The sequence below is a fragment of the Penaeus chinensis genome, chromosome 6 (genome assembly GCF_019202785.1).
Source record: "Penaeus chinensis breed Huanghai No. 1 chromosome 6, ASM1920278v2, whole genome shotgun sequence".
NCBI classification, from domain to species: domain Eukaryota; kingdom Metazoa; phylum Arthropoda; class Malacostraca; order Decapoda; family Penaeidae; genus Penaeus; species Penaeus chinensis.
The window spans coordinates 30,576,016-30,588,515 of NC_061824.1; the positions used below are offsets into that span (position 1 = coordinate 30,576,016).

The 12,500-nt window shown below is 39.2% G+C and overlaps 3 protein-coding genes across 6 annotated transcripts in view; 2 read left to right on the forward strand and 1 right to left on the reverse strand.

The window, feature by feature from the left end:
- LOC125026243 overlaps nucleotides 1–1,827 on the reverse strand; it is a 2,801-nt gene extending 974 nt beyond the window's left edge. The window contains exons 1-3 of the mRNA XM_047614545.1: nucleotides 1,755–1,827; nucleotides 1,335–1,408; nucleotides 400–495 (exon numbers count right to left, since the gene is read on the reverse strand). Coding sequence (XP_047470501.1) covers nucleotides 400–495; nucleotides 1,335–1,408; nucleotides 1,755–1,827 — 243 coding nt within the window. The remainder of the gene's footprint in view (nucleotides 1–399; nucleotides 496–1,334; nucleotides 1,409–1,754) is intronic.
- LOC125026346 (FERM and PDZ domain-containing protein 2-like) overlaps nucleotides 1–7,855 on the forward strand; it is a 34,196-nt gene extending 26,341 nt beyond the window's left edge. For 3 of the 4 annotated variants that reach the window (XM_047614722.1, XM_047614721.1, XM_047614724.1), the window contains 4 exons: nucleotides 4,795–5,049; nucleotides 5,372–5,610; nucleotides 6,544–6,550; nucleotides 7,312–7,855. In XM_047614722.1, the coding sequence (XP_047470678.1) occupies nucleotides 4,795–5,049; nucleotides 5,372–5,610; nucleotides 6,544–6,550; nucleotides 7,312–7,451 (641 nt within the window). In that variant the 3' untranslated portion in view covers nucleotides 7,452–7,855. The remainder of the gene's footprint in view (nucleotides 1–4,794; nucleotides 5,050–5,371; nucleotides 5,611–6,543; nucleotides 6,551–7,311) is intronic. The other variant, XM_047614723.1, reaches the window with a different exon arrangement.
- Nucleotides 7,450–12,500, forward strand: part of LOC125026340 — a 63,559-nt gene continuing 58,508 nt past the window's right edge. Inside the window, exon 1 of the mRNA XM_047614714.1 lies at nucleotides 7,450–10,676. Within this exon, the coding sequence (XP_047470670.1) occupies nucleotides 7,871–10,676 (2,806 nt within the window). The 5' untranslated portion in view covers nucleotides 7,450–7,870. The remainder of the gene's footprint in view (nucleotides 10,677–12,500) is intronic.

Consider the following 12,500-nt stretch of genomic DNA (forward strand, 5'->3'; position numbering starts at 1 on the left):
TTATTATTATTATTATTATTATTATTATTATTATTATTATTATATAACTACCTTCTTTATAGTGTAATTTTCGTTAGGTCGGTGTGGTAGTGGACGATGATTAGTGTTTTTTTCGTGTAATGAGATGTAATTAATATGTTTGTGTATGTTTATGGAAACTTCTATATAATGTGTGTGTGTGTGTGTGTGTGTGTGTGTGTGTTTTGTGTGTGTGTGTGTGTGTGTGTGTGTGTGTGTGTGTGTGTGTGTGTGTGTGTGTGTGTGTGTGTGTGTGTGTGTGTGTGTGTCTGTGCAGAAGGAAGCTATGGAACTGAAGTAGTGATTTAACACGGTAATAGATTACACGCCGTACTATTTCGTTGCTACAAAGGATACGAACGCAACTGCTTCTCAACTCACCGGCGCATACTGAGTCTCCTCCTCTAGCTTCGACAGGTCATCCCTTCCTTTTGGCGCAGCGGAAGCCAACGCCAGCAAAACAGTGAAAACGAACACCTGGAAAGAAAGGAAAATGAAATAAAAAAGATAGTGCTGAGAATAGAGAATGATATTGAATGTGAACTTTTACTTTGATCGAAAACAATGGATGGTGCTCTTGAATGGGGTGTGTAAAATGGAGCGGGGAAAAGAACGAATTAAATTGAAAAGAATGAAATTTAATACGCAGCCGAAGCCAGCGCCAACGCGGCAGATAAAAGGAACATGTACAAAGGGGAAAAAATTAAGGGAGAAAAATAACATTGACGGTGAGTGATGACCTTGATGGCAAAATATCATGAAATAGTAAGAGTTAACGGGAAAAATAACATTGGTCGTAAAATAGAGATGATGATTGTGAGATTTTTTTTATACAGTGTCAGTGTAAACAAAATTTGTTGCATACCAGAGGTAACACTGAAGCAAAAACATAATTGAAGGCAAAAAAAATAACGGGAAAATAACAAAGTGTAAAAAATGGCGTTGAAACAAACAGCGTGGAAAGCGGGGGGGAAATAACACTGAAAAAGCGAGTATAACATTGAACGCAAAATAAACATTGATCACTTAATGAACATAGCTTGGAAGTTACACCTTAGGTTACAGTTTCTAGTGTCTGATTCTTTGTAAAGACAAAGGTTCTTTACATTTTACGATCGGAACGTGTGGTGTTTTTATATATGCCTTCCAGAAAGCAATTTGATTGAAGATTGAATGCCTCCGATCATTTCGTCAAAAGTGTATCATTCTTTGCAAAATTAGGATTTGCGTCCTTGGGAAATCTAGTGGTAAATAATCAAACGTGACGCCATATATTATACAATTAGGAAAAAAAACGTCGATATGATTTTACTAACCTTCATGTCTAAGAAGTGAAAGTTGACGTAGATTGACGTGCAGAATCGGTCGGTAGTTGTCTCAGGGAAGCTCGCTGGTGAGTGTGGAAGCGAGGAGACAAAATCGCCTCTTTATACAATCCCACTTCTTAAAAAGAGTCTTAGTTACCGATCACCAACTGTCAAGGCGCTGTAAGGACCATGTTACCCTTGGGAGGCGGTAGATATTCGACCTTAGGGTATTTTTTTGCGCGGGTAATAGTGGGTATGATTTCCGTTAGGTTGGTTTCCCTCCCTTACCCCTCCTTTACCCCTCCCTTACCCCTCCCTTACCCCTTCCTTACCCCTCCCTTACCCCTCCCTTACCCCTCCCTTACCCCTCCCTTACCCTTCCCCTCCGTCTGTGCTACCCCAATCCCTCCTACCCAGCATGACCCTGACCTTTGTTAACCTGTTTGAATTGGGCGGATGACCTTCTGGAAAACCGTTGTGGTTGGCCTAAGATTGACGCCATATTGGTAGTAAAATGAATATACGAGATGATATTATTAATAATATTAATAGAAAGAAATGAGACTGACATTAAGAAAAAAAGGGAGAGGGGGGGGGGGGGCGGGAAAGGTAGAGCTGGCCTGGGTAAGTGAAAGTACGGATGACCTCTGAAGGGACAATAGCCTCAAGCGAAGAGAGGAGAGGTCATGCCAGGTCAATAAACCAGGAAGTATTGTGTTTTAGTAGTGAAAAGAAAGGTTATTTGGCAGTCAGGGGCGGAGGGGGGGGAGGAGGTCGGTGACCCACGATGAAATAACAGACGAGGATGTTTGTTTCGAAGCTGGGGGTAGGGGAGGGGAGGGGGTTAGGGGTAATGGAAGGGGCGAAGGGTAAGGTGAGCTGGGATAGGGGTTACCGGTAGGGTGAAAGGGGTAAGGAGGCTGGTAAGGTCAGAGCGAGCGTGTGTAGTGTGTTTTCTACAACGCGAGGAATGTTTTCATTTTACCCAGTTGTAAAGAGCATTTTATTAATATTATTGTTATTATCATTATTATTATTATTATCATTATTATTGTTATTATTGTTTTTATTATTTTTGGTATTATTGTTTTTATTATTATTATTATTATTATTATTATTATTATTATTATTATCATTATTATTGTTAGTGTTATTATTTTGGGGGTCACATTGTTTTTTTTTATATTTAATAGGTATGTTGTTATTGTTAATGATGGGGAATTTTGTTAAAGACATTGATAGTAACGATAATAGTGTTCTGATTATTGTTATCAATTAGCAGTTATTAACAGTTATTGTAATGATCATGAAATAATAGCAGAAGTTAATGTTGTTAACATTATCATTGTTCTTGTTATTGTTATTACTATAATCATTATCATCATTGTTGCCATTCTTGTTATTGCTGCTATTATTATTATTATTATTATTATTATTATTATTATTATTATTATTATTATTATTATTATTATTATCATCATCATCAATATTGCCATTGTTGTTATTGATGTTTTTATTGTCATTCTTTTTTTTTTTGTTATTATATTTATTATTGCTGTTGTTGTTTTTTATTGTTATTATTATTATTATTATTATTATTATTATTATTATTATGGAATTAATATTATTTTTTATTATAATTATCACCATCATCATTATCATCATCAACATTGTTGATATTATTGTTATCATCATTGTTGTTGTTATTATTATTATTATTATTATTATTATTATTATTATTATCATTATATTTGTTATTATTATTGTTATCATCATTGTTGTTGTTGTTATTATTATTAGTATTATTATTATTATTATTAATATTATATTTATTATTGATATCATCATTGTTGTTATTATTATTGTTATTATTATTATTAGTAGTAGTATTGTTGTTGTTGTTATTATTATTTATTATTATTAGTATTAGTATTAGTATTATTATCATTTATTATTTTATTATTATTATTTTATTATTTTATTATTATTATTTTATTATTTTATTATTATTGTTATTATTATAATTGTTTATTTGTTGTTGATATTGTTATTATCATCATTTTCATTTTCATTATCATTATCGTTATCATTATGAGTCACTATTGTTATGATTATTATTTCTATTACAAGTGCAGTGACAATAATATTTGATTTATCATTATGAACACAGGAATAATGACAGTTAATACAGTGTTATAAACATAAAGGTTATAAGGATTTTAACACTATTGTTCCTTTACTTTTTCTACTTCTTACTGATATTAATATCATTATTTTTACTACACCTATTATTCTTATTCTTTTTATTATTGTTGTTGTTGTTGTTGTTATTGTTTTGTTGTTGTAGTTGTTATTGTTGCTATTTTTATCAACATTGTTGTTATGATGGTGATGTTTTTTATCATCATCATTATCATTACTATTATCATCATCATCATTTGTTGTTGTTATTATTTATTATTATTATTATCTTTATTATTATTGTTATCATCTGAGTCATCAATATGATTATTATGATTATTATTATTATTATTATTATTATTGTTATTATTATTATTATCATTATAGACACTTTTATTATTATTATCATTATAGACACTTATTATTATTATCAATGTTATTATTATTTTTGTTATTATTAGTGTCATTTTTAAGAAATCATTGGTGTTCTTGATTTCTTTTAGTTGTTATTAATGCTATGTTATGATTCTTATAGTATTACTATTGTACTTTACATTCTTATTATCAATGTTACTTTTTCTCATGATAATAATTATTATTATCATTACTACTAGTAGTTTTCATCATCATCACCACTGTCAATTATATAATAGTTATCATTCCTATTATTTTCAAGTGGACTCGACTTCTTATACTGTTATTGTTGCTATGACAACGAAGTTAGTGCTGTGCGTGAAGCGATATGATAGGTAAATGGAGACAGGGAGAGATATAGAATGACAGGTGGCGAGAGGAGAAAAGAGAGATGTAAAGGAGAGAGGGAGAAAGAAAGGAGAACAAAAAGGGAGAGAGACACAGACAGACAGACAAAATATTCACTTAACGAATGTCAAATCTATTAATTGACATCGAGTAAAGGGGCGAGTGAAGAACAGCGGGATGTGTGGCATGGAACTCATTTAGACCCTGGCCTTTTTTAATGGTTCATGGCCTTTGAATGTTGCGTTTGTTGTTATCAGTTTTTTTTTCATATAATTTATATTGTTATTATTTGCATTAAATCATTATCGTTGTTATTGTTATTATTATTACTATTACTATTACTATTACTATTACTATTACTATTGTTATTGTTATTGTTACGATTCTTATTATCATTATTACTTTTGCAGTTTTCTTTTGTAGATTATCTTTGCTGTAATAATGATAATGCGAAAAAAGAACCAGAGAAAATGGACTTATTTAAATAAGATTTGAGACGGTGACTAAGCCAGCTCTCCCCTTGCAGGCGACCGCATCGTGGGCATCAACGGGCGCTCGGTGGAGACGCTGCCCTACGCCGCCGCCGTCGACCTCCTGCGCCAGATCTCGGACTCCGTGACCCTCCTGGTGTCGCAGCCGGTGGTGACCTCGTCCTCGTCGTCGTCCGCCCCCGCCCGCGCCTCGTCCACCCACACCACCCAGGCGCACACCACGCCCATCGTGTCGCCGGACGCCCGCGCTTCGGCTGGGCCCGGGGGCGAGGCAGAGGCGCGCGAGAGAAGTGAGTGTCAGGGAGGAAGCTGTTGGTTGGGGGTAATTAAGGAGGTTAAGTGAACAGCAGGAGAGTTAATGAGAGAAGTAAGGAGGAAACGGAATAAGGATTCATTAAGGATATAAGTATTAAACGGAAATAGGATTAAGTAAGGACCTAAGAAATCAACAGCAGTGAGTTTAAGGAAATAAACAGCAATTTCTAATTATGAAGAAATTTGCTTGTTGTCTTTATTCAGAAATGACATTAGAGAGTGTTATCATGGAAATAAATATATTATAAAGCCAAGCAAATGACCTAACTAAACACAACGCCACGCCCGTCTCTCCAGAAGAGGCGCGAGTGCAGCTGCTGGGAGGCGCCCGCAGCTTCATCACCGAGGTCAGGTCAGGCCCGGTCACCGTGATCACCTTGAACGCGACCCCGCCCCCCGCGTCGTCGCCAGCGCCCTCTGACCCCGCGCCGGCTGTCTCCACCTTCGAGATATCCGTAGGACCTCGGGTGCCTGCAGAAGGAGCTCAGGGAGGAGGAGCAGGAGGAGGCCCAGCGCAGGCCGCCTCAAGCAAGCAGGTGAGGAGGAGGAGGGGGGGGGTAGGGATGGGAGGGAGGTGAGCGATTGCTTCCTGGCAGTTAAAGTGGATGGATGATTATGAGTGATGAGTTTTATGTATGATAATAAATAAATATATATATTTATTAAGTTATTTATCAATTTTAACATTATGATGATGATGATAATAATAATAATAACTAATAGTAATTATTATTATTATTATTATTATTATTATTATTATTATCATTATTGTTGTTGTTATTATTATTGTTATTATTATTGTTATTATTATTATTATTATTATTATTATTATTATTATTATTATTATTATTATTATTATTATTATTATTATTTTCATAATTGTCATCATCATTATTATTATTATTATTATTATTATTATTATTATTATTATTATCATCATTATCATTATTGTCATTATTGTTGTTGTTACTATCATCATCATCTGAATATTGTGATTGTTTGGCTACTACTGGATTGACATAAAGCTGTCCCTTAGTTAATTACGATTCAGTGACTGCATGTAGTTGTCATGTGATTATTTATGGGTTTCGTTTTGTAAATTATATGGTTGCTATACAACATGTTTTGATGTCCGTGTAACTTGATTTTGTTTTATAGTAATTTTAGTCCTTGTTACATCTTCAGTAATATTAATTGAATGGGGGTATTTGATCGCCAATTATTATTTCATTTTTATAACTGTCAGCGTATGTGGTATTTCTCTGAAGTGTAGAATTTAGTGTTACTTCAAATATGATTATTACAACCCTTGATATAGGGAAAATCATGCAAATCTGCTCAAGATGTTCACGCTAATCAACCACATTAACGTTAGAATAAGAATGTGTGTATATATATATATACCTGTTTTGTTACGGTGATGTTATTTCCTACAAGTAATACAAATTTCTTTCCCACGCTTTGGCCAGACCGCACGTGAGTATACGGTTGTAGTGTTGTAGTGTGTTTACGTTTTCTTTCCCTTTAAAGTAGTCATCAGCTGATATCAAAGTGCGATTTGCTTTGCTGTTCACCAGATTTATATTTGCATTTTTTGCTTTTTTTCCCCCCATAGTGGATTATTGTGGAGTTTGCTTGAAGGATGTCGTATGTTCTTGGGATTGTGTGTCATATGGGTATTTTGGATTGCTTGTTTGTTTTAATAAGTGTTGGATTTTGTTGGTTTTATTTGTAAAATCGTAAGTTGTGTTAGTTGTTTGTGTGTGGATGTATATTTTTTCCGTGTGTGTTTTTTTTGTGGGGTATTGTGTGTGTTTTTGTTTGTTTTCTTAAGTTTTCAATACTAGCCTCGCGCATCGTTATAGACACTGATGACATATATTATGCGTCTTGCACACTGCATGTTGCTTTATGTGGTATGTGGTGAGAGAGAGAGAGAGAGAGAGAGAGAGAGAGAGAGAGAGAGAGAGAGAGAGAGAGAGAGAGAGAGAGAGAGAGAGAGAGAGAGAGAGAAGAGAGAAAACGTTCTTATGTTTCCATAATGGTAAGAATGCTGTCGAATTGAATTTTAGTGCAGAGAGTAAAGTCGATGGAACAACATTATTCAACACTGAATAAAAAAGAGATTATAATTAGGGACCTGGAATGCCGTATACATGTATCAGTGCATTTTTCTGTGCAAATTTTCTCTTTCTTGGACAAGTAGAACTTATTCTTCCGTATTTATTCTTCACCAGAAATAAGAAAGAGTCGCCCAGTGCCAACCCCTCGACGGAGCTTGACCTCCAGCGGCTCCTCCACAGGCCCAGGGCCGGACTCATCCTCGGACCCCGAGTCGTCGGCCCTTCCCAGAGCTGGTCGTCCCTGCCCGACCTAAAAGGAGCGGAGCGGGGGACTCCCCACACGTCTAGCCGAGGTCGGGTGCCGCGCCCCAGGGCCAGGAGGTGCTCGGACTCCAGCAGGCCCGACCGCCATGACGGGTCCTTCAGTCACCAGGCCCGCACAGTCGCCCGCGATTGGCCGCCCCCTGTGCGCGTGACCCCGAGCGCTGTCCGGAGAAGGCCCTCCCTCTATAGAGCAGAGCTGGTGCAGAACGATGACCAAGATAGGTTCTCGACGTGCTCCTCCGCCGAGTCCTTGGCGGCGACCCCGACACGCCCCCGCCTGAGGCCTGCAACTCAAGAGTCTTGCTTTAGTACTTATGACTTATGTACCACCGATAACAGTCGCTTTTTTACTGTGGGAAATGATGATAATGATAATAAACAATATAGAACTTTCCACAGAGAGTTTGGTATGGACCTTGAGGGTAAGGCAGCTCGGGGTTTGGATTCCCGAGGGAGAACTGCAGGTGGTCATGAGGCCTGGAGAGAGCCCGGCGCATGGGAAGCCTCGGTGCATGAGACGAGGGAAGGCAAATCCAAAGGCCTAGCGACCGGAAGTGAAAGTGGGGCAACTAAACAGTATATCAAAGGTGCATGTGGACCAATTGATAAACAGTCTAGTATTTTAAGTGGCCATAGTGGTGATGGTGTAAGTAAACGGACCAGTAATATACACAACATTCTTGGTGCATCTTCTAATAAAAAATCTGTGAGTGGGGCAACTAACAAACATAGTGTACATAGACTTACTAATCAAATTTACGGTGGGACTACTAACAAACCGTCTGACTTATTATATAGTCCAAGGAATAAAGAGTCGGATGTTGCATGTGTAGTTCATAAGGACGACTTTAAACAGGAATTATCAGATAAGTTATCTTCAGTAAACAGGAATATATGTGAGAGTACTTATGAGTTTGGACGACTTGGAGATGATGGAGCGAGCAAGGGATCCTTAGGACAGGATTCTGTATCCTCGGGACCTTTGTCATTGGTGCCTTGGCAAGGGTCATCGGAGTGCCTTCTTGATGATCCCCATACAGGAATGGAAAAGGGAAGGAAAGAAGAAGGGGGAGGAAGAGGAGGAGAAGGAGAAGGAGAAGTAAGCGCTTCTCTCTCGCTCCCAGACCTTCCTAAAGACACCATGTTGGATCGTGTCCTTCGCTGCTTCGACGCTCTCCACATCGCTCACTCGCAGATCACCCTTCGCCACGAGAATCAAGATGGAGGGAAAGGAGTCGTATTGTATAAAGACAACCTTGAATCTGTGGACTCCGAACTCTGGAAGCACCGCTTTGGCATCGAGGACTCCAGACATAACCTCTTCTTCAGGGACTTCTCGCTGGAGGAGAGAGAATTTCCAGAGTCGTCAGCTGGAAGTGTTTCCTCGGCAGCAGACCAAGAGCGAATACACGTCGATCTGCTAAACTGTTCCCTAGAGGTGCAAGAGTCGTCCCTTTGCAGGTCGTCAGAAGCCTTCAACCGGACCAGCCACGCGGAAGCCTCCTCCACGTCGTCCTCCCCGACGCCTGTCACTGAGGTCATCATCACGCCTCCCGAGGGATTCCGCTGTGACCCCGACCTTTCGCTGAGCGACGAGGAGAGCAGCGATTCGCTAGGGAAGCCACTTGCAGAACAGGGTGAAAACTTGTCGGTAAGCCAGACTGAGATAGCTGAGAATCCCGAAAATATCGGCACAGCAGTTCCACACACACCAAACAATGTGGACGATACACTGCATAGTCAAATTAACGAGCGTGAAAACCTTAAAGGAACTGAGCCACCGACACAAACGCAAGCACAAGAAATTGTATTTGAAGCAGCCGGACCTTCAGAAAACATGGTTCCCTTCCGCCTGATAACAGAGAGAGAATACCAGTATCATCTAAAGATAAAAAGGAAAGAATCGGTTAGTGAAGCAGGTGAGTCGGAGATATGCAAGGAGCCACCCAGCGAGAACATACAGAAACAAGAATGCGGGAAGAACGAGACTCTCCTCGAGGGTGAAAACGGGTCTCCAAGGCGTCTCTCAAACACAGAACGACCTTCCCGAGTGGCATATCTTAAAGGTCTCCTATTTGGGGGCCCAGAAAATCAACCGGACACATCCGCCTCAGTTACAAAGAGCAAAGACAAAGGATCTGATACCAAAAAACCTTTACAACCAAAATTATCCTTTGTTGACGCACACGACTTATATAGCAGTAAAGATAACGGAAGTAATGTATCAAAAGATGCACATTCAGTATTTGAAGAGTCACATAGCATACATGACCAATTAATTCGTTCAAAAATGTGTGAGAAAATTCGAACTTCTAGTAACTCGGAAGGTATCGAAAGAAAATCATCTGTGTCCACTCAAGCCTCGACAGGAACACACGTTGAAAGTGACTATAGCAGCAGCAGCACAGGTACTCCCCCGCCTGTAAACTTCACTACGCATCCTCTTTCTTCCACAAGTTCTAAAGAAAACCTCCTGGACGAGGGTAATTCGGACAGCAAAGAAGTTCCTTTGACGGTAAATGAGGAGATTGTTGGCGACTCAGCTGTTTGTAGTAGTCCCCCTGAAACCCAAGAGAACCGTTTTCTTTCAACTCAAAATGAGTCCCGTTTTCCTTTACACAAAATGTACCCAGACTCTGATAGTGAGAGCGATGAGGAAGAAGAAGAAGAAGCAGATATTAAAACAAAAGCTAACGTTGAACTTTCCGCCATGTCCTTAGAATCCGAGAAGAGTGAAGAGCTCGAATTATTTATAAACAACCCCGAGTCGATGATCGTGGGAAAAGTATGCATCTCGGAAGAGGACCCAGTCTTCGAAGTGGAGGAAGACGCCAATGCGGAGGCTACGGAAGGAGAAGGTGACGAGGCAAGCGAATTGATCGTATTCAGACTTCATGTTTCGGAACCGTCGGCCCACACTCCCTCTCCGAGTCCTCCCTTGAGAGATGGCTGGGGAGTGGACGCAGGACCTACCGTCTCCGAGGAGCTCCTTAGCCTTGAAGGAGAACAGTTTGTGGAGCTCTTACCCACGCTGGTACAGAACGAGCTCCCGACAGTCTCTGCACAGGCGACCGGAGACCACGCGGACGACACAACGCCCATGGTCAAAGTTCCCTACGTCCTGATCTCGGAGGACGTGAGGCAGAGCTACGAGACGACCGTGACCCGAGCTGACCTCGACTCGTGTGAGAGATGGGTGGTGGAGTCGCGCTCAGGTGGGTTTTCGCAGGACTCTCATGTTCGATCGTCACCTGCTGCACAACTCAGAACCTCTGTGTTTGATTTCTTCTGCTCTTCCTCTAACCTGTTTCTTCATTGCATGTGTTGTATGTTTTTTTTATACTGCATGGGGTATTGTAGGTTTTATTTACGGACGTAGTTGAATATAGCAGATAAAAAAATGTATTTAATGCATGCGTTACCTTGAGGTCTTCAGATGTTTGGACCATGGTAAAGTCTATGAAATATTTCTTGTAAGTTGTCGTAGAAAGAAAACTTATATTGGTCTTCCTGAGTTTCGCCTAAACCACGGGTCATGTGTGGTCTTGTTTCATGTGTTGAGTCATGTGGCCTTTATATATACGAGTCGGAAGGAATACGACCGTGCAGAGCGTAATATATGATTTGAAATTCATTTGAAACTACATATCGATCTGTCTATCAACATGAATACATATGCTTGCAATTATGTTATTAACGTAATGTGCCAAAATACCCAAGTATTCTATGATTGGTTGAGTCAGTTAGTTTGTAAAGAGAGAAATGGATCTGAAATAGCCAAAACCACATAAGTTTTAATATTTAAAATAAATTTACAGTAGTGGATGCTACAACGCTCCTCTCATCCCCCCCCCCCCCCCCCTTCATCTATCACGTCACCGGGCACATCCAAACAATATCCACATTTTTTTTTTTTATATTATAAGTGACACACACAAAACTCACACACCTCACTAAAAAACGCACACTCGCCCTTCTCATTTGAACTCTGACATGACAAAAATAATAAAACCAGACTATAAAAAAGCATCTAGATTAATGCACTCATCACGCCCACACTCACATAATGGGCGGTTCTCTCTTGCACGAGTTAACATTAGCACTCGCCTCGACTGTGTACTCGCCCACGCTGTGATCGCCGTCCGCTCTCTGTTCTTGCCCACGCACACGCTATTCTATTTGTGGAATTAAAGTCAATGTGTTACTTATAGGTTTAGTTGGATATAGTGTTTTTTTTTGTGGTGTTCAGGTTCTGTGATTTTTTAGTTGTTTGCATTTGAATGATAAAGATAAGAAATATATGGATTAAAGATAGGTGTGAGACAGACAGAGACAGACAGACAGACAGACAGACAGACAGACAGACAGACAGACAGACAGACAGACAGACAGACAGACAGACAGACAGACAGACAGACAGACAGAAATAAACAAACAAAGACAAAAAAAACAAACAGACAGACAAAATACACAGGTGAACTGCATCGTAAAATCAGTCAAACAGAGATAAAAAAGAGTAAAAAAATAACGCGTACCATTACGGTAAACCGATTATCAGTTTTCCATTTCCTCGGCTACGATGCGCATGATAACCCTAATACTACTTTCACTTTTATCACCATTATTTTTTCTCCCTCAGCCTTACTCATTTTTTTCCTTTTTTCTTTTTTTTTTATTTTTTTTTTCTTTTTCTTTCTTTTCACCCGCTCCGCCTCGGCAACTCACCCGCAACATTAATAAACAACCAAAGATTTTTTTTTTTTTTTTTAAGTAATCGGATTATGGTATGGGGAATTAAATGATGTAATTTGCCTTCAGTGTCTATAAAAGAAAGATCTAGTCTTCGTTATTATTATTGAGGGAGACTTCTGGTAGCAAATACCATCAACCAAGCAAGTAAGCAACCAATCAGTCTGCTAATCAATAAATTCTCTCTCTCTCTCTCTCTCTCTCTCTCTCTCTCTCTCTCTCTCTCTCTCTCTCTCTCTCTCTCTCTCTCTCTCTCTCTCTCTCTCTCTCTCTCTGTTCTCTCTCTCTCT